At 37.7% G+C, this 20,277-nt stretch overlaps 1 protein-coding gene across 3 annotated transcripts in view; it reads left to right on the plus strand.

Moving 5' to 3' along the window:
• otogl (otogelin-like) overlaps positions 1 to 20,277 on the plus strand; it is a 49,753-nt gene that overhangs the window by 9,467 nt on the left and 20,009 nt on the right. For 2 of the 3 annotated variants that reach the window (XM_015384011.1, XM_015384013.1), the window contains exons 15-33: positions 59 to 204; positions 1,117 to 1,243; positions 1,343 to 1,520; positions 1,601 to 1,725; positions 1,801 to 2,010; positions 2,716 to 2,884; positions 3,015 to 3,089; positions 3,317 to 3,360; positions 3,546 to 3,711; positions 6,930 to 7,037; positions 7,216 to 7,354; positions 7,945 to 8,079; positions 8,174 to 8,320; positions 9,767 to 9,886; positions 10,092 to 10,208; positions 14,008 to 14,164; positions 17,071 to 17,097; positions 17,203 to 17,382; positions 17,458 to 17,736. In XM_015384011.1, the coding sequence (XP_015239497.1) occupies positions 59 to 204; positions 1,117 to 1,243; positions 1,343 to 1,520; positions 1,601 to 1,725; positions 1,801 to 2,010; positions 2,716 to 2,884; positions 3,015 to 3,089; positions 3,317 to 3,360; positions 3,546 to 3,711; positions 6,930 to 7,037; positions 7,216 to 7,354; positions 7,945 to 8,079; positions 8,174 to 8,320; positions 9,767 to 9,886; positions 10,092 to 10,208; positions 14,008 to 14,164; positions 17,071 to 17,097; positions 17,203 to 17,382; positions 17,458 to 17,736 (2,649 nt within the window). The remainder of the gene's footprint in view (positions 1 to 58; positions 205 to 1,116; positions 1,244 to 1,342; positions 1,521 to 1,600; positions 1,726 to 1,800; positions 2,011 to 2,715; positions 2,885 to 3,014; positions 3,090 to 3,316; positions 3,361 to 3,545; positions 3,712 to 6,929; positions 7,038 to 7,215; positions 7,355 to 7,944; positions 8,080 to 8,173; positions 8,321 to 9,766; positions 9,887 to 10,091; positions 10,209 to 14,007; positions 14,165 to 17,070; positions 17,098 to 17,202; positions 17,383 to 17,457; positions 17,737 to 20,277) is intronic. The other variant, XM_015384012.1, reaches the window with a different exon arrangement.

Below are 20,277 nucleotides of genomic sequence, written 5' to 3' on the forward strand. Positions count from 1 at the left end.
TTATTTAGATGATCCACCCAGAAATAAAAGATTGTCCTCTCTACTTTTTTTGTCACAGCCGAGTGTTCAGTGGTAGGAGACGTGTTTGTGACAACGTTTGATGGCAGGATGTTTCTCCAGCCGGGGGCGTGTCAGTATGTGCTGGCAAAGAGCCGAGGCAGCAGCAAATTCACCGTCACCCTGCAGTATGCCACCTGTGAAGAGGTAGCCATATACATAATGAAGTAAAATGCCGTGAAATGTGTTTTTTTTCTTTTACTGCTTTACCTGTGTTTTATTTTCAGTGCTATGTAGTCAGAACAAAACACAGTGGATGCCCACTCAGCTATATAGAGTTGATGGATAAAACATTTCTTTTTTTTTATTAAAGATTTGGCTTAAACTATTGTTGTTTTTTTTACTTTTGTTGATACAGACCACTTTCTTGATAAAACTGTGGTTTTTAACTGTAAAGCTTTTGGTTTAGTTAATAAAAAGAGTCTTGCTAAAGAGCTAATTTGCCTTAAACCTTTGCAATTTTTCAAAGAAAATCATATGTTGGATTTTATGTGATAGAACATTGCCTAGGCATGTATAAATTGTAATTATTGTGAAGAGGATGGAGACATGAGGCAGAGTTTGAGTATTTTTTCCTAAGAAGTATGGAGTGCATCTTTACAGAAGAATAGCAACTAATAGCTTTTAGAGCTCACAAAATTGGAGGATAGCCTCCATTAATTTGGACTTTATATCCTCAGAGGTGTGTTTGAGAAACCTGGAGAACAAACAGCTATATTATATCAAAGACATACAGCAGATGTTGGGGCGGTGAGTAGAAAACTCTAAAGAAAGCTTTTAGAGGCTCCGAAAGTCATCAAACAGCTGAACCTTTCAACAACATTTTCATCAAACATAGAATCACAGTAACAAGTGAATGGTTAAAAAAATCAACTGTGTGGATTATTTAACATCAGTTTGCAGCAGGACTTTTTACATGGCTTGCATCCTTTCATGGTACCACTCAGGATTTCACTGAGCTTCTAAGAATCATACTGCATGCGTTGCATGGATTTGTGTTTATGGAAATAATTGAAAGATGTTGTCAGATTCATAATTGGTAATTCTTTATGATGGCAGCAGCAGGTTTGTATTCAGTCAGTGACCGTGGTGTTGGATGAAGACGTGGGCCATCAAATCACACTGACAAGAGAGGGAGAGGTGATAATTGGTATCAACCCAGCTCCCGCCCTGCCCTATGTTGAAGGTAGATGCTACATATATTATATTTGATACTAAAACAATGTTTCTAACATGTAATTTTTTTCTTAGTACGTTACTTGAAAATGTATTTCCTCATATGCAGATACAGTGGAGGTGCACAGATTGACCTCTGTGTTCACACAGCTGAAAGCGACAATTGGTTTACGCCTCCATTATGATGGTCAAGGGGGACGTGTGTATTTGCAGCTTGGCAGCCAGTGGCGTGGACAAACGTTGGGACTTTGTGGAACTTTTAATGGAAACCTAAGAGACGATTTCCTGTAGGCCAGTTCCTCTCACACACAAGATAAAATAATGTTAAAAATGTTTTTGTTGATTTTATTTGGGTTTTGTCTTGCAGGTCTCCAGCGGGAATGATAGAAGGTACCCCTCAGTTACATGCCAATGCTTGGAAAGTGTCTTCTGCTTGCATAGCTCCAGTTAATCTCCCCATTATGGACCCATGTGAGATGAACCAGCACAATGGTAATTATTTGAATTAATTTCTAGCATTAGATGTATTGGCTTGCTCATTTTGATGATCTTTTTTGTGTCACCCAGCATACTATGCATCCCAGTGTGATGTGCTTTTGGGGGCGGTGTTTGCTCCATGTCATGGCTACATCAGTCCAAACCTTTACCAGCAGCAATGCCGCTACCAGGCCTGTCGCTGTGGCAGCAGCTGTCTGTGCACTGCACTGGCTCACTACACCTACCTCTGCTCCAAACATGGAGTCGACATTAATTTTAGGTCACAAGTCTCCGAGTGCGGTAAGTGTCAGATCAATGTGATTATAATTAATTATTATTATTTCCTGTTTGCATATCCATCACAATAGTATATGTAAAAAAGTACATTTCTTAGTATTACAATTCAAAAGGTGAAATCTGTATCAATTCATGGCCACTAAGTAAGAACATTTTATGCTTTTTTAAAGTTATATTCAAAGTATGAAAACAAAAAGTTAAGCATAGTGTCATCGTAATCTGCTTGTTGATTTGCTTAGATGTTGAGGGAGTGCAGGTTGCTTCGATAGCAGCCTTTGAGTCCATCCCCCTTAGATCTCTTGTTGTTAATCTTGCAAGTGAATTTGTTGGACTGTGATGCGCACTAGTACCTTGGTAAACTGTGTTGGTACTTTTGGAAACACAAACTGATGTTGGACTTGTTATTTTACAAATGCCCTGTTGCAGTTTAACCCTTTCATTGAGGGTATCAATGCTTTCAGCAGCATTTCTTATGATACTCTACGTCATGACATATTGTTTTTGTCCTTGAAAATTATGATTTTTGAAGCTGTTTCATGAGATTTTAATATTCCAAGAAACATAATTTTGGGGTGATTTGAGCTGTAGGTTTATTTTATCAAAGTTGTATGTTTTCATTTTCTATTTTAATTCACTGTATTTAAGAAAAATATAATTTTCAGTGATAGCCTGGTTCATATTGAGGTTTATTTGATGTTGCTGCTGTAGGAGTTGTATGCCTTGGAGGAATGCTGTACCACTCATGTGTGTCGTCCTGCGGCCGATCCTGTCGTGCCCTTGCCAACACTGAGACCTGCAACCCGGCTGACTGTGCAGAGGGCTGCGGATGTCCAGATGACCGTTACTATGACGAAGTGCGCAGGCGCTGTGTGCAGTTGTAAGACTCAGTCATCTCCTATTTGACCTTTTTAAAATAGGTTGCTCTAAAAGCAAGTGAAAAATGGCTTACATCAGTTATTTTCCTGCTTCAGAAAGCATCAAAAATAATGCTATGAATGTCTCATCAGGTCGCAATGTCATTGCTACTCCATGGGCAGTGTGTTGCAGCCAGGGGAAGTAACCTTCAGTGCATCTGGCCCTTGGTAGGTCCCTGCTGCTCCATCTAGATCTGAAAATGTGACAAATTCTTCTCTTACTCTCCTAACCCTATATTTTATACCTGAATATGCTATTTAATTCATTAGAGAAAAAAAATTAATCTGGAGTAATTTTCAAATTAAAAATAAAGCAATGAAACTTACCCGAGATTGAAACATTATTTCCCTTTTATGAACACTTGGCTTTTTCTCTCTAATTTCTCCTTCACCAGCCTGTGCAGAAATGGAAGGATGGAGTGTGAACCAGAAGAAAAAGGTAACCTCTCAGCTTCCCTCTACTTACTCCTTTCAGCTCTTGTTCGATCTAGCAGCAACTAGCCTTTTAGGCCTATAGTACATCCAGCTCGTTAAAGTTCCTCGTTTCTAAAGTTTGAACTGTTTCTCATGATTGACATCTGCTTTTAATGAGACAATAATCTTATGTTTATCTGAATATTAAAGAACCAGATAGCACAGAGGTAGGAGAGTGTCCAGAGGGAAAAGTGTATCACAGCTGCACTGAGCCAAGAGGAGGTGTGGCTTGTGCACCGACCTGCCGTAACCTGATGTTGAACCTCACCTGCCCACCTAACACACCATGCATACCAGGCTGTGTCTGTCCTCCAGGGTAATACACAGCCTTACCTTCCTCCTTTTTGTGCTGTTTCTTACTGACACTGATTTGGGAAAAGCTATTCATAACCCCTGAATATTTTCACATTTTCGTCACATTACAAGCCTAAAGTTCATTTTAGTGGGATAGAACAATACAAAGTAGTTCGTAGGCATGGAAAGAAAATCAGCCTTGGTTTTCAGACCTTATGCAAAAACACAAAAGGTCCATAAGATGTGTTTCTATCTATGTTCTTTTGTTATGCACACAACTTGATGGAAAGTGCAAAGTTCAAATTATCTGACTAAATTTTGCAAAAAGATTTTTATGCTCACTTGAAAACCATTGTTGTTTTTGACATACATCTCAGATTTAGTCCTAGTTTTAGTCACATTTTAGTCATTACGATATGTGATAGTTTTAGTCAGTTTTATGTTGCACTCCATAAAACAGCTAATCTTTACAATTTTGAATAACAACCAGATTTTTTTTTTTTTTTACCAGACTGACAGCTCTTGCCTACTGTAGTTGTGTTAATCCCTTCATTGTCCCATTATGGGGAAATTCGTTCTCTGTATTTTGACCCCTCTCCTTGCGGAGCAGTGGACTGCCATTGTGTGGCACCTGGGGAGCAAGGTTTAAGGTTAAGGGCTTTATTCAGGGATTCAGAGTATAGGCTGTGGGGATAGAACTGGGTACTTGCAACCATTTCTCAGAGCACAAGAGCACTGCTCTAACCCACTAGGCAGCACTCTCCTGTTGGCCTAGTTGGTTACTACAATTGATGGAGATACAATGCTGCCGTGCAGTTCATCATTGCTGTTGGGCAGAGAACTGATTTCTAAAATAAAAATAAACTTTTTGCCATGAATTAATCCCCTACATTATAAAAAAGTGTCTTACAAAAGTTGTGGAAATAGAAGGTCTAGTTCAAGACATCATATTAGTTAATATAGCAGATAGATAAGCTAACAAAATGTACAATAAAGGAATGGTTTTAGACATACAAGGTTTTCATCCAAAAGTAAACACTTCCTTATCTACTATGAGTTATGCATTACACACAGATCAATAAAATCTTCATTACACCAAAAAAACGCAAAGAACAAAAACATTCTTGTTTCTACTTTGGCAATTTTGCCTTTATTTCTAAAAATGTACCCTTTGGTTAACACTGCTCAGGGGTCAAAGCAGATTAAAATTCATAGGGGTTTGATATAAAAGATAACACAGAGAATTGCCTCGTAATGCCATGGCAATCCGCACTTAAATTTCAATATGTTAGCTAAAATGTTGAAATATTCAAATAGATAGAGACAAGTACTATGAGAGGGAAATATTCAAAGAACTATGTACATTTCATCTGGGTCTTTATCAAAAAAATAAACAGTATGTAAATAAATATTTGCTTTGGATACCATTTAGGTAGAAATTAAAGAAGGTTTTGCATCACCTCTTGTGAGCTGAAAGAAATAAAATCTTCATAGTTGGAAAAAGTATTTTTTACAATTGGAGGAGGATGATCAGCCCCATATAGTTTATTAAGAAGCGAAGGCAGAAAGAGTCATATTGCTGAGAGCGAACCATCAGTGTGGAGTGTAAAGCACAGACTCGGAGCTAAGCTGCACAAAGACACATTTCAGCACACAGCTGGAATAGTGGAATTTGTTCTGTTATGTCTCAGCTTTGCCTCTATGAAAGCTGATTTGCGTTTTTGTTACTGATTCTTTCTTGTAGCATAGCTTCTGCTTGTTCTTAGAGTCAATGTGAACACCAGTTTTTAAGTCTTTCATTCCCCAAGTTTTAGATTAAATTGATGTCTTCGCTTTGATTATGCCATTCTAACAGATAAACTTGCTTCCATCAAATATCAGGATTCATATACCAATGGTGTTATTTGGGCTGCCTTTAGTGATACTGAGAATACATTTGTCCTTAAAAATTGGAAACCAATCAAACGTTTTAAGTGGATGACAGTGAAAAAGAAACAAATGGTCATAGTTTCGTGCTCTGTTTTTGTATACGTCTAGTTTGAGCTTAGATCTTGAAATACATCAGAGCATCAACAGTGTTCCATTTTGAGTCTTTAAAGGCAGTAGTAAGTCTGAAAATCTAATCAGTTCCCTTTAGGTTTGGTTGTAGATATTTCTGTCATTATCTGGCTGGAATATACACCTCAGGCAAAGCCTTTTACTTTTCATTTTGTCAGGAAAGGCTTGTATGTAACGTCTTCCAGTTTTCTTTTTTCAGTTCTGGCCCCCACCTCTGGCCCTGGTGGGGAAAAGCTTTCCTTAATGACTGTTATAACATTATTTAACTGTGGGGAAGGCATGTTAAGGGTTTAATGTTTAATTCTGGTCTCATCTTTGCTGTATCCCCTAGGTGTTGGTTTCCAACTGAATTCATAATTTCTCTGAGCTTTATTTCAGTAAAGGCTTAATTTTGACCACCATGTCCTTCAGTAAAGGCCGAGTTGTGCAATGTTCCACCTTTAGTTTTCCACTTGTCAGATTATCTCAATTTAGCTTTAGATCCTTTGAATTTTGGAGCTCCTCCAAAGTTGCCATTGGTTTATTTTTTAGTTCTCTGATCATCATGGTGCTGCTTGTTCACTAATGTTCTCTTACTGGCATCTGAAAATAAAAGTATATATATATTTTTTATATTAAACACTGACAGACTCACTAAAGATGTGAGGGTACCGATTGCACAAGATTATGTTTAGATAAGATAAAGAAAAGGAGGCTAATTTAAAATGCATGCTATACTCTCCTATTTTTGTTTTGGGAAAAACAAACACATCATTTTCCTTTCAATTTTCAAATAGATTTTTTTCCATATATCCAATTATGTCCAACTAAAATACATTCTGATTCTGGTTTGCTTTTAGATCCAGGGGGTATAAAAGCTTTTATAAATGTGGGAAATTATTAACTTTAATTTGAACAATTTACAGTCATTACAGTCATTTGTCCTTATGACTACTGACGCATTAATTAGGATCCTGTGTAAATTTAATTTGTTCATTACTCTTAGCCAAAAGAGATATTGACCCCATTAGATGTCCAGGATTTAAAAGGCTTAACCAACAAGACTTAATTAAATCAGAGGCTGCCTAGAAGCGTATCTGAATCTGTAATCAATTTTAATTAATAAGTGAATGTGTAGCATTAGGTTTTAATGTATTTGCTTGCAGGGTGTGTGCACTCTACCTGTGTTTTATCTGTTTAAAGGCTTGTGCTGCACCAGGGCGAGTGTTACTATCCAGAAAACTGCCCCTGTTCATGGCTTGGGCTGGAATACCTGCCTGGCCAAGTTGTGGAAACATCTTGCTATAGATGGTGAATCTCTCTCATGTACTCTGTTATCTGTAATGTATATGATACATGAATGAGGAAAACTAAGATACTGTACAATGTCTTTTTTCACTTTTAATTCAGAAGCAAATAAAGAAAATGTAATTCTCATTTATTTATCTTTGTTATTCTGTTCTCCACTCTTGTGCTCCTGTCCTCCAAGTGTGTGTCATCGGGGCTATTTCAACTGCAGCTACTCACCATGTCCAGCTGTGTGTACTGTATACAGCGACAGACACTATCACACCTTTGATGGCCTTGAATATGACTACCAAACTGACTGCCAGGTCTACCTGCTTAAGGTGAGTCTATTTTCTTTGCATCCTGCATGAGGAAAAGTGATTTCGTTGACGAGTTTGCATTTAGAGAGGAACATCTTAATATTTTCAAACTCAGGACTGATTTAATTCTGAGAAACAAGATAGAAGAATGTTTCTGATTTCAAAAGAGCGAGCTGGTTTTAATTAAAAAGATCATGGTGTGTTTGTGTGTTAGTGAATGAGAGTGCAGCTGGGTGTGGGCCTCAGTAACGCAAGCAGACGTTGAGCAAAGCTGAAAGTGATACAAAGAAACCAGTGTTCACATCAAACCCCAGGGCTCCTGCGCTCCCAGGGATATAGAATTAGAATTAGCAGAACAGACTTTCTGGTTCAGACCAAGCCGATTGCTGGCAAAGGTGCATGCCTTAAAAAGAATAGAGGAGCAGGTCAGAGGTGCCTCTCAATACTGCATCCTTGTATAATCCGCTTGAATATATCAAGACTTGATAGATATTTCTGTAATTATTTAAGAATAATACAAATATTTTATCAGCATCTACCCTCACCTGTACAGTCAAAGAGGAAGGAGATGAATTGCAGTAGTAATTGTTTTTTCCAACCTCTTTCACCAGAGTGCTGGAGAAACCGAAGTGTCTATTGTGGCCCAAAACAAGGACTGCTATGAGAGCGGCATTGTGTGCATGAAAATACTGGTTATTCACGTGGGACTTACCAAGATCTACTTCACCGACAACTCTGGCAACCCTGTACTGCCTCTATACAGATATTTCCACAGGACGTAACCAGCATGTTAATCTTTTTTTTTTTTTTTTTTCAAATCTCCTCCATGCTTTTTATTAGAGTCCTGCTACTGTTGTGGGTCGGGGTTCAGAGTTTGAGCTTTGGAAGGCGGGTTACTACACCGTAGTCCACTTCTCCAGTCAAGATTTGACTATCCTCTGGGATCGTAAGACGACTGTGCATATCAGGGCTGGACCTCACTGGAAGGTAAAAATAGTCAACAACAAATTTATATTTTACAAAAAAAATATTGTAAAGGAACAATTTCTTTTTTTTTTTTTTTCAATCCGTTTTAATTCCCTATATAAAATCCTGTACAACAAGTTTCCTTCAGTAATCAACTAAGCTTTAAGAATATATCACATTAATGCAGCTGCCTTGTTTTGAAACCTGGCTTTAAAAAGGTTTCATGAGGACACTTTAAGCAGGTTTAAATCAAGGAAAGCTGAGCTATAAGAAACAGCAGAGGGGCCTAGAGGAACTTCAGAAATCCATATCTGAAATGGAAGAGGCACACTGACAGCACAACTATTGGTATATGTCAACAGGTGGTGGATGTGGTTGTGGACCCAAACAGAGTACAAGGAGGCAGAGAGGAGTTATTGCTAATTTATTGAAAACCCAGAAACAACGTCCAAAAACAAAATACAGAAAACCAAAAACCAGGAGACGTCAGGGAATACACACATGAGGGGAAAAAAACGACAAGAATCCAGCAATGAGGAATTGCACAGGAGCTGTATATATGGGAGAAAGAATAAAGAATTGGAAGAAACAAGATAATTATCAGCTGATATGGAGCAGGTGTGCATAGAGGTAACTAGAAGAGAACCAAGAGGAAAGAAAACTAGCACAAGGTGGCACCAGAGAGTAACTCAAAAAATTAAACACAGCTTAAATATAACATAAAATACAAAAGACACAAATGACCAACAAAACAGAATGACATAAATAACTGAAAACTCAAAAAAGAAACTCAAAAAGAAGAAAGCACCATAACCTTATTGTTCTCCACAAATCTAACTTTTTTTTAAACAAAAAATTAAAAGCTATAACAAAAGTTATTTAACAATTTTTACGTTACATATGGGACAGAGCGAACACGTGAAAGAAGGTGCTTTGATCAGATAACACTATACCGAATCTTTTGATCTATGTCAGCCTAAATACTCGTTTATTTGATTCTTGTTTACTTCATCTTTTCTAAATATATCAATAATTTTTACTTTTGGAATATGATCCTCTTATTTTAATGTCACTTTTATTCTCTTTAATTATTTCGCATCTATGCCACTGCAATGTACGTTAATTTTCTTCCCTCATGTACAGCACTTTGAGTTGAGATGTCACTGAAATCTACTTTATAAATAAACTTGTCTTGCCTTGGTTGAATCAAGCCTTTTATTAGCTGATCTTTTTAGAGATTATCAGAAGGCTTAGAGCTACAGTAAATGCAGGGAAATGTCAAATAGAGCTCCATTTAAGCCGTAAGCAGGACAATTATCTTCAACTTAAAGCCAGAGATAATTCGTTTAAAATTTAAATCATATTTACTGTATATGTTAGATTTTCCTAGTCAAAGTCTAGACCTAAATCTAATTGAAAGACCAAAGTATAATTGAAAGCAGATTCTTTATCCTTTGTATCCTTTAGGGTCTTCTCAGTGGCCTATGTGGAAATTTCGACAGTGTGACAGTGAACGATATGACCACATCCAGCCAAATGGAAGTCAATAACGCACAGACATTTGGAAACAGCTGGGCCCTGGGACAGGTTTGAGTTAGCTTAGCCTTGCAGCATTGATCTTCCCTCCATCTCCTTTCTTCTCCCTGTCTTTGTCTATAAATGTCTCCTTCACTCAAAACTCTCTCATTCCCTTTTGCTCATGAACTCGTCTCCCCTGAGTCCACCGTGATATTTAAGAGTAATCAGACACTTGATCTCCCTCTGTGTGAGTGTGTGTTTTTTTTTTTTTTAGTGTGAAAGTGACTACATAGTTGAGCGACCATGTGAAAGGGACTTAGGGAGACAGCCGTACGCTAAGAGGGAGTGTGCTCTCCTCTACAGTGATGTCTTTGCACCCTGTCACAATGTGGTAAGTGTTACTAAAATAGACACGGAGGTACCAACACATACATTCACTCATGCAGAGGCAATGCTGCTGTGGAAAGGTTATCCTGTTTGTAACAGGCGATAAGGGGTTAGAAAAAGGTTATGGGAACAACTCTTAACTGATCCCCAGCAAACACACTTGTTATTTAAGATGAACCACACACCAGATGCTTTCCTCCATGTTATACTGAAGTACTTTTTGTTTGTTTATTACCAGTAGATGGAGCTATATTTGCATTTACAGAGATAGTCTTCGGACTAAAATGACTGTGACATTTATTTTTACTTAGATAATCAACCAATTGAATACAAATAATAAAGCTTATTAATTATTCTCCAAGATCACAAAATACAACTTTAAAGTTGATGGTACTTCTTAAATATCAGTGTGGATTTTAATCTATTCCGGTTTTGTCACTCCTAAGTGAGAATTATATGGTTCAACAAAAGTCAACAAATGTCTAAGCTAACCTGGGATATACACCTGACACCAGGTATTTACTTGCATTTAATAAAAAAAAAAGACACAACACTTTTTTCTTTTCTTGTGTTTAAAATCAAGTCATTCCTTTTGAATGTATGACTTGGCTGAAACATGAATGTCTTTACACAAGCTTCTCACAATGATTTGCTGGAAGTATGTAACTAAAGGATGTGTCAGTTGTCAGTTTCTTCATGATATTAGTAAACTTATTCAAAGATGAAACGCTTTAACTACCCAGACCCCAAATCCTCATTTGCACCTGTCTTTGCAACAAAAGAAAACACACACAACACGGGCTAACAGCCTTTTGGTTGGCCTTGATTGCTTTCCAAACTCTCTGTTTATATGGATTTTGAAGTAAAGGCTTCTTCTTTTCTAAGTAGCCTTTCAGCTCATGTTTGGAAAAGGATTTGTTTCACGTTGAAGAATTACACACTTTATTCAACATCCTCGTAAAGTGTCACGCTTTTACTGCAGGCGGACTCGATATTCAGACAGACACAAAGTTACGTTTAAAGGGTTTATTAAAGGGGTGAATAATGGCAGAAGAAGCAGGTAACAGTCAATCTTGGGAGAAGAATCCTGGTTAAAAGTGCTGGTCTGCAGGGATGAGCAGAGAACCAGGAGATGTAAGCGAGCAGCTGAGACTCACGGAGGAACAGGTTGAACTGTAGTATGTAGACACAGGCGATCTTAGCAGGAGAGTCCAGCTGGCAGAGCACTTATGAGCTAGTGAAATAAAGTCTAATCACATGGAAGAGCATGAAGAGAGTGAGATGTTCTGGCAGAGATGACTTGGCAAAACTCCAGGACTGTTCTGAATGCTCTCACTGGAACATGTTCAAAGCTGCAGCAACCTATGACAACAAAATAAATATCAATGAATATGCCATTACTGTTTCATCATACATAGACAAATGCATTGAAGACATCAGCATCAAAAAGAACATCACCATCCGGGCCAACCGATGACCCTGGTTGAATGGGGAGGTTTGGAAATGGCCAAAAGCACAGATCTCAGCATTCAAGCCTGGTGGCCCACTCATGGGGTGGCCTACCTGGCAGATGCAGCTAATGCTGACTTCGTAAATGAACTAAACAATGTCTTTGGAAGGTTTGAGGCACTAAACAGCACTCCAATGCAAGCCATTCCCAATCAGGGAGAGGAGGCACTCAACCTTGACATTGCCGAAGTGAGGAAAACTGTGAGGAGGTCAACCCAAGAAAGGCCCACGGCCCCAATAACATACCTGGACGGGGGTACAAGGAACTATATTTGGGCGTCATCAGAGAAGACAACAACAAGGACTACAGAAAGGAGGTGAAGCAGCTGGTGGACTGGTGCAGAGACAACAGCCTGACCCTGAATGTGGATAAGACCAAGGAGATCATTGTCGACTTCAGAAAGAACCGGCCTAACAATGCTTCACTGCTCATCACCAGCTCAGTAGTAGAGGTGGTCAGCAGCACCAAATTCCTGGGTGTGCACATCATAGACAACCTCACCTGGACTGTAAACACCAGATCACTGGTAAAAAGGGCACAAAAACGCATGTACTTCCTGTGAAGGATGATCAATCATGTCCTTCTACAGAGCATCATAGAGAGCTTTCTGACCAGCTGTCTCACTGTGTGGTGTGGAGGCTGCAGTGTCTCAGACTGGAAGAAAGTGAGAAGAGTGGTAAGAACACCAAAGAAGATCATCGGGGCTCCTCTTACCTTCACAAGACATTTCATTCCAGCGCTGCATGTACCGAGCCCCTAACATCATCAATGACCCCTCACACCCCCACCATGGAATGTTCTCCCTGCTGCCCTCAGGGAAGAGGCTTCACAGCATAAGATGCAGGTTCAGCAGATTACTAAACAGCTTCTTTCCCACCGTCATCAGGCAGCTGAACTGATGTGAAAACTCTTAATCATGTCACTGACTCCGCATCACACTAATAACCACCAAATTTGTGTACACTCTGTGTATACAAAATTACAATAAAAGTTGTCTAAGTATTTGCAGTGTTTTGCATGAAATTAATGTCACATGTCCAATTTCATGAAATGGTACATATTAATATAACAAAGGCTCCAAAAGCCAAGTCATCACTATCATCCCCTGGGCCTGCCAAGTGAGACCCACCTAACTGACATAAATGACATTACCTGGTTATGAGCTGTTGTCATTATCTGTCTAGAGATGGAAATACCATAACAGGGAGAATGATTATTCCTTGTGACAACCAAGAGCATCCACAACACATTTGGTGCAATTTTAAGGTGATTTTATTCAGTTATAATGAGTGAATGAGGCAAGATTAGGATGCAGGCAGGAGAGACGCAGGTGAAAACAATAATCAAAATCGTTTCAGCACTGAAAGGATCAGGAGCAGACAGGGATGGTACAGACAAATAGGCTAACTCATAACACATACATTAAATTAAGAAAATGATACTGCATTCTATTTGTTTATCTGCTGCACTCACAAAAACATTTCACCACAAATTTTAAGCTCAATATAATTTTATGACATAACTAATTCTACTTTAATTGAATATAATTTTAACACATGCCTATTAAATAAACCTTACATAATGCATAATTATTTGTATATTAAAACTTATTTATTTGAAATGCATAATCATATGGTTTATGTATTTAATTTATATGGTTTATGTTTATGTATTTAGTCCCAATAATATATACTTATTCTAAATAGATAAACCTGACAATTCTGTATTTTAACAACTAAGCTTTATTAAGCTAATTACTATGCATCATGTGCATTTCTTTTAATAGGTTTGTGATAAAATTATCTAAAAAAACTAAATGGGAATTTGTTATATAATGTTTGCATAAATCCAAAAATTTGGGTGAAATGTTTTTGTGGGTATATACATGTGTGCTTCAATTAGTGCGCGTTGACTTCTAAGCTTTCTGTTCTTGTTTTAGAGGCTCAAACGCTGGGGAAATATGAAAACGACCAGATTAAAGTAGCACTGGATAAAAAATGATGCTTGAGTGAAATGTAAAACTTGCTGTCATAGAATTGGGGTCCAATCTTGCCTGGGGTATTTTGGTTGTTCATCTTAGCTCTCATCTGATATATTGCACTAGAATTCGACCCACATTCTCTTTGTCCTGATATCACATCAATCCCTCTCCCCTGAATTATTAAAAAAACTACTCATCCTGTAAACAAGACCCCCCCAGCCTCTCCCAGCGAGCATTGGCCTGGTTCAGTCTATGATTATGTGTGTGTTTCAGTGTTTGTGACCATGTATACATGTTGTGCATGCCCTTCAGGTTGATGTGGCCTGGTTTTATAGGAACTGCCTGACAGACACTTGCAGCTGTAACCGTGGGGGAGACTGTGAGTGTCTCTGTACGTCCATTGCTGCATATGCACACAAATGCTGTCAACTGGGGGTCGTGATACACTGGAGGTCTCCCTCTGTGTGCCGTGAGTATGCTCATACATCTAGACTGTAAAATGCAGATGGTTGAATTTTTTAGATATTATCATTGTATATTCTAAAATGTCAGTTTTTTTATTGAATTGGGTATTGGAATGAAAACCCCTGAATGGTTTGCTAATGTAGTTATTTCTTCAAAAGATATCTTTAAGATGTGTCCTGCATGCACATTCAACCTTCAAATATATGCTTTGTATAACAACTTCCCATTTGGATGTTCACACAAGTTACAGTATGCAGCAAACCCATCCAAGCTGGATGAAGGATGGTACTCTTGTACCATAAGATAAAATTGCACATTTATTACCAAAATGCAGTACATCATTTGTGATATAAAAGTAACATTCTTAGAACACCATCCCCTGGGTAAAACATGGTTAAGGCAGCATTGTGCTGTGGAGATTATTATCTTTTGCAAGAGCAGTTTAAAGTTGATTGAAATATGGATGGAGGAAAGTTATTTTCAAAAAGTGTTTTATGCTGCAAAAGATTAAGGACTGGAGTGGAGATTTAACCCCCTGTAGAGCCATGGCTCTAAACAATGTTGGGAAAAAAAAAAAGATTTTCCAATTCTGAATGGATTTTCATATTAGTCACTAAACATGGGTTAATATTACCAAAGATTGATAAGAAAAATGCATTTTCCACTTTCCCTCCAGTAAAGGCAGCATTAACTAGTATTGCTTTATCAATCTGCTGTTGAATGTTAATAAAATCTTAATATTAATATGTTACATGAATATAAACACATGCAATTCAGCTAAAAAATATATTTTTGAAACCATCATTACAGCTTGTGATTGAAAAGAATCTATTCAAAAACTTGAGAATCAAAATCAAATTTATTAATGAAATTTGAAGCGGTGGCTCTAGATAGGGGCCAACAGGGGCCAGTGCCCCTTTAGAACTGGTCCTTCCCTATCTTATGACCCCTTTACCAAAGACATAATTTAATGTAGATTTATGATAATTATCTAATTATATGCACTGGTACAGAAACCAAAACTGATAGGTCACTTGGCCCAATATTTTTATTGTATTTATATTGATGAGATGATGATTTTTATTTTATTGATGATTTAAAGATGAAGTTTTTGCACTTTAATCTTCAGTCATATTGAGATAGAATCAAGGTTATTAACTGCTAGATCTAAGGTTATCAGAGCCGCGACTGTCTCTTCAGTTCACTTACTACTGTATACTGTATCAAAGGGTGAACTTTTTTCCTGATTGTTTCATTGTGTTTTTTCAGTGTCCCAATAAAAATATGCTTGCCCCTCTCTGGAATTTAGTAAATTTGGTCTATAATTGCCACTGTTCAGTTCTACTAAACATACAGCTAAAACTACAACGGGCCATTTGAAGTCAAAGTAACATCCATGTGCTAGAATTTGCCAGTCAGACCTAAGTTCTAAATCAAATCTGTTGCAAATTTAGTCTAGATGTTTACAGATGTTCTTCATTTAATCTCACTGTGCTTGAACAATGTCACTAAACCAATAAGGAAAAATGTGCAAGTTTAGAATATGTATTAATCTAGAAAAATCTAGATTGAAATTGCTCATTTGAATTCTGCCAAAGGCATTCATGACATGTGTGTGCATCCCACTTTACCCACATTCACCCAAGTAATCATCAAGAAGCAAACATAATGTTGTGGTAATCATTCGTGGTATCGTGGTAAAATGAAATTTTAAATTACATAACAGAGCCTACTTAAAGCGAAAGAGTGAAGTTCCCAGCTGGCATCGATGAGGTGTACAGTAACGCGATGGTAGTTATCAGTATTGACAGATGTCCGTGGTCCCCCATCAGTGCTACACATTTCGCCTCTACCAACTTCTCATCTTTCGCAGCTTTCTCCGCTGGTCATGTATTCTCCTCATGATAATTCATCTTGCAGGTATTTTGTAAGACAGGTCAACTGTGGCCGGTTAGAGAACAAGCTCGAGCCTGTCATCTTCAACCACGCTGATGGGCCGGCAGCTGGTGGCAATCCACTAAGCGAGGAGATTAGTTAGCTTAGCTGATAGAGCTGTGCTGACGAGCTTGCCTCGGTTGAACTCAAACATTGTAGTTTGACAAACACGACTCTTCCCCTGCAACGGACATCTTCCATATTGGCTAAGGGATGCTTTGCGTTTAAGTGGTATTTGAGGCTGGAAGAACTTCTGCAGTAAACTAATTCCGCATTGCAAAAGCTGCAAACATCTTAAATCTTGTCAAAGTTTCCACTGGGAAGCTTCTTAAAAATACAATTTCCCTGAAGCAAACCCAGAGGCTTTATAGCTGCATCCATGTCAGCACGCTACATTCAATGTGGTTATTTCGCAGTAGTCCTACAGAGGTTGAAAGATTGATTCGTTCTCGCCGACAGATATACATCCGTGCCATATAAACATCTACGCTAAGATATCAAGTTGAAAGTCATCATAGCTTACTTACAGTACACTGCTTCATACATTGTTTTCATCTCTTTTTGGTCTGCATTGTCTTTATCATGTTTAAAAATGGTCTCTAACAAATTTCTGAGGCCTTCAAAGAACTGCCACATTGAATTATACACAGCTGGGCTCATTTTGTCTTGTGTTGGATTCTGTTTGAAGGTATCAGATTTAAAGTGGCTGAATACAGATGCCAATCTAACTTTTCAGGTTTTCCTTTAGCTTTCCTGGAAATACATATCGTATTGAGGTTAAAGTTCAATTTGTGTGGCTGAAAAACATTAATGATTATTTATATTAAAGAAATGTATCTACTTATCCTAATAAGACACATTAAATTTTGATGTTACAATGTAAGTTTGCAATATATTATCAGCTTTATAAAACTGTGTGAATTCTAGATGTTATTACTTCTTAAATTTAAAATATTTCTGTACTGTCTCTTTCAGCCTATGATTGTGAATACTATAATCAAGGTGCGTACAATGGAGGATCTTCTATTTTTGTTTACGGGTTTATATTCTTTCCAGAGGGCTTGTTATCATACTCATTTCCTGTTATCATGTTTCTTTTCCCCAAAGAGCTTGGAGATGGCCCATTTTCCTTGGTGAGTGCTGCCTTTAATGACACCTTGTTTGGAGTGAATCGTACCAGCAGCTCAGTGTTTCCACTTATAAGAGAGAGACCAGGACAGTTGCCAGTTCCAGGCATTCTGTTCAACTTTATGATCACTGCAGGCTTGTGGAGGAACAGGACATCACGTGAGCATCGGTCATCCTTAAACTGAAACATTGTTTATTTGGACGTACATTAATCCAGTTGTTTTGGCTTCTCAGGTGTTCCTGTGGTTTCTCTGGAATCTGCAGAGAGGCCAAACTACTTTCTCACAGTATCAGGTCGCAGCCGTCTTCAATTGGAGCAGTGGAGTCGAGGACCAGAATTTGGTCGCAGAGCCACCTTCATCCAGCACCAGGGGCTGTTTCTACCTGGTTACAACTCATTTGAACTGGTCAGCCACCCTGGAACCTTTCTGACACTCACACATGGAGCAGCTCGGGCCCAGAAATACAGCACCTCAGAGGGCTTCAAGGCCAGCAGCAGCTTCACACTAGAGGGTTAGAAACATAACCATTAATCCAACTAATGAAACTATACAAACTTCAAAAAAGTACTTTAAAAAGTATTAGAACATTATCATTAATCCCTTTTTATTCATTATAGTCAAAGGTGTCCATCTTGACAAAAAAGAAACTAATCATAATTTTTTTTTCCTAACGCAATGTTTGGCTTGTTGCACCAAACATTTAAAGAAGGTATATTACTCTTTAGCCAATAGTTCATCTACTCATTAGTATACTGTAGACCTTGAATCTCTTCACTATGTCTCATTTAGTTACAAAATACAAACAAATTTATTGACTTTCAGCCTTGCTGATTGCTAAATTGAGGTAAAAACTCTACTTCTATTATATGGAACTGGTTTGACTTTTCCCCAACTGACAGGGTGCAAACAAAAATAACTTGCAACGTTTGCTCAGGAAAAGTTTGCATGTCGAATAGCAACAAAACGAACTAATCACTTGAAGAGAAAGTAACACCAGCATACTTCTCCAAATGTCTAAGGGCCCCCTCTAAGTGATCAGATAAATAGGGTTATGCACATATAAACATTTCACACAAGCCTACACACATTTTCATTCATACAATTATTAACCATAGCCCACATGATCACAATAATTAAAAAAATATATCAAAAGCAATCTACAGTAACTAAGAGTAAAGGTTGACATGATTCTGCACTTTTTGGTTCTGTTTAAGTTTTTTTTTTTTTTTTTCATTTACACTCTGATTTATGTCTTTCTATGTTTTCTAGTTTACTGGTTTCATTTCCAGTTTGTGTTAGTCTTATTGTTTTTAGTTATATTTTTTAAGTTCTTTAGTATTTCTTGATTACCCTCCGTTTCCCCCTTGTGTCAGTCTCTTTCCTCTAGCTTCCTTCTAGATGTTTCCATACTCACCTGTTCCTTGTCAGCTCATTAGTCTTTGTTCTGTTTCCCATATATACTCTTCCTTGTGCAGGTCCTCAGTGTTCAATGTTTCTTTGCTCCTCATATGTTTTTCCTTGACGTTTTCTAGTTTTTGGTTTTCTTTATTTTGTTATCTTTGCATAATTGCCTCAGTTGCTGCTTTTTGAATGATTTAAACTGCAAGAAACCACTTCAGCTTCCATCTCTATCAACAAATATAAGCAAGCAGAAATAAATGAATATTGGATTAGAGTGATCATGTCAGCCAACACTATGATTATCCTGATGGCTTTTTTTTCTGCAGCTTGCATAGGGATTAGAGTGATGTTCTATAGGTTTTACCCCAGACTTACAAAAGAGGGTTTAAGATGAAAAATTAAATACGACAAAATAAATACGATAAAAAACATTAACATTGGGAAGTATGATATAGAGCTTGGAATCATCCTGTAATGAGAGCTGCTAAAATAAATTCCTTTTGCACAGGATAAACATTTCAGGGTTCAGGGTTAAGCGGGGGGGCCTGAACTTCTTCCAACCATCAATATAGTAAAATTTTATTTTCATAAAAATGATTGCAAATAAGTACTGCTTTTTTCAAAAGTAACATGAAATATTTTCCTATTATTGCTTTTTTGTGATTATCGACTTCAGTATTAGAAGATTACCTCAATCTGTCATTCATTCTCAATGGACACAGCTTCTTTAAAGTTTATCCACTGCCCCAAGGCTAGCTGCACTGCAGGTATACACAGGAAAAAACATAACATAATTTTATTCTGGGTCAGGCAGCAGCTCTGTCACTTTAACATTGAATTGGCAGAGGTATGGCAGCATAAGGAACGGTCTCATGCCGTTGGAACAGCTTAACTTTGGATCGCTCTCACCTGCAGAAAGTCTGCTCTCTTTGCAGGTATAACTGCTTGTAAGTGCTTCTGTCAAGGATTTTTGTCTATCTTTACTTGATAAAGTTATAATTAGGCCTGGAGAACAGCAGTTGCGATGTTTTGAATGTTTCTGATGTGACTTCGAGGCACGGCCACGGCTACACCAACAGGATCAGGACAATCCTGCTGTACAGCCTTACCTGCTTTGGAAAGATTTTGACCATAATATTTTGTGCTCATATCTAAACGTGTCACAACAGTAGAAGTCTATAAAGGGGAACAATTGTGACAGGAGCAGGTATGGAAAGCCAAAACTGCATAATATATTAAATATATTCAAAAGGGACAATATTTCTGTTGGAAATGTAAAAAGATATATGTATTTTATTTGCAATGCATGCATTAAATAAATAAATATATATTTTTTAATTCTAAATAAATACATAAATAAAGTTTTATTTATCTAAGTAACTATTGAACACATTCTGTTAGCAGGCCTGAGTTAAAACATGATAGAAAAAGACGTGCTAGACATGTTACTTCATAGAGTCAAGTATTACCTTTCCCCCTAAAGCAGTGGGAATCCCCTGATTAAAGAGTTGGTAACAGCAGAAAGTCTTTCCCAGAGCTGTATGCTGGATTACAACACTAAAAACAGAGAGCTATTTCACAGTTAGTCTCCACCGCATTCAATTAAAGTGGCAAATAGTTTGACAGCATGTCTCACAACATATGCTGTCTT

Source organism: Cyprinodon variegatus, unplaced genomic scaffold, assembly GCF_000732505.1.
Source record: "Cyprinodon variegatus isolate N-32 unplaced genomic scaffold, C_variegatus-1.0 Scaffold299, whole genome shotgun sequence".
Lineage (NCBI taxonomy): Eukaryota > Metazoa > Chordata > Actinopteri > Cyprinodontiformes > Cyprinodontidae > Cyprinodon > Cyprinodon variegatus.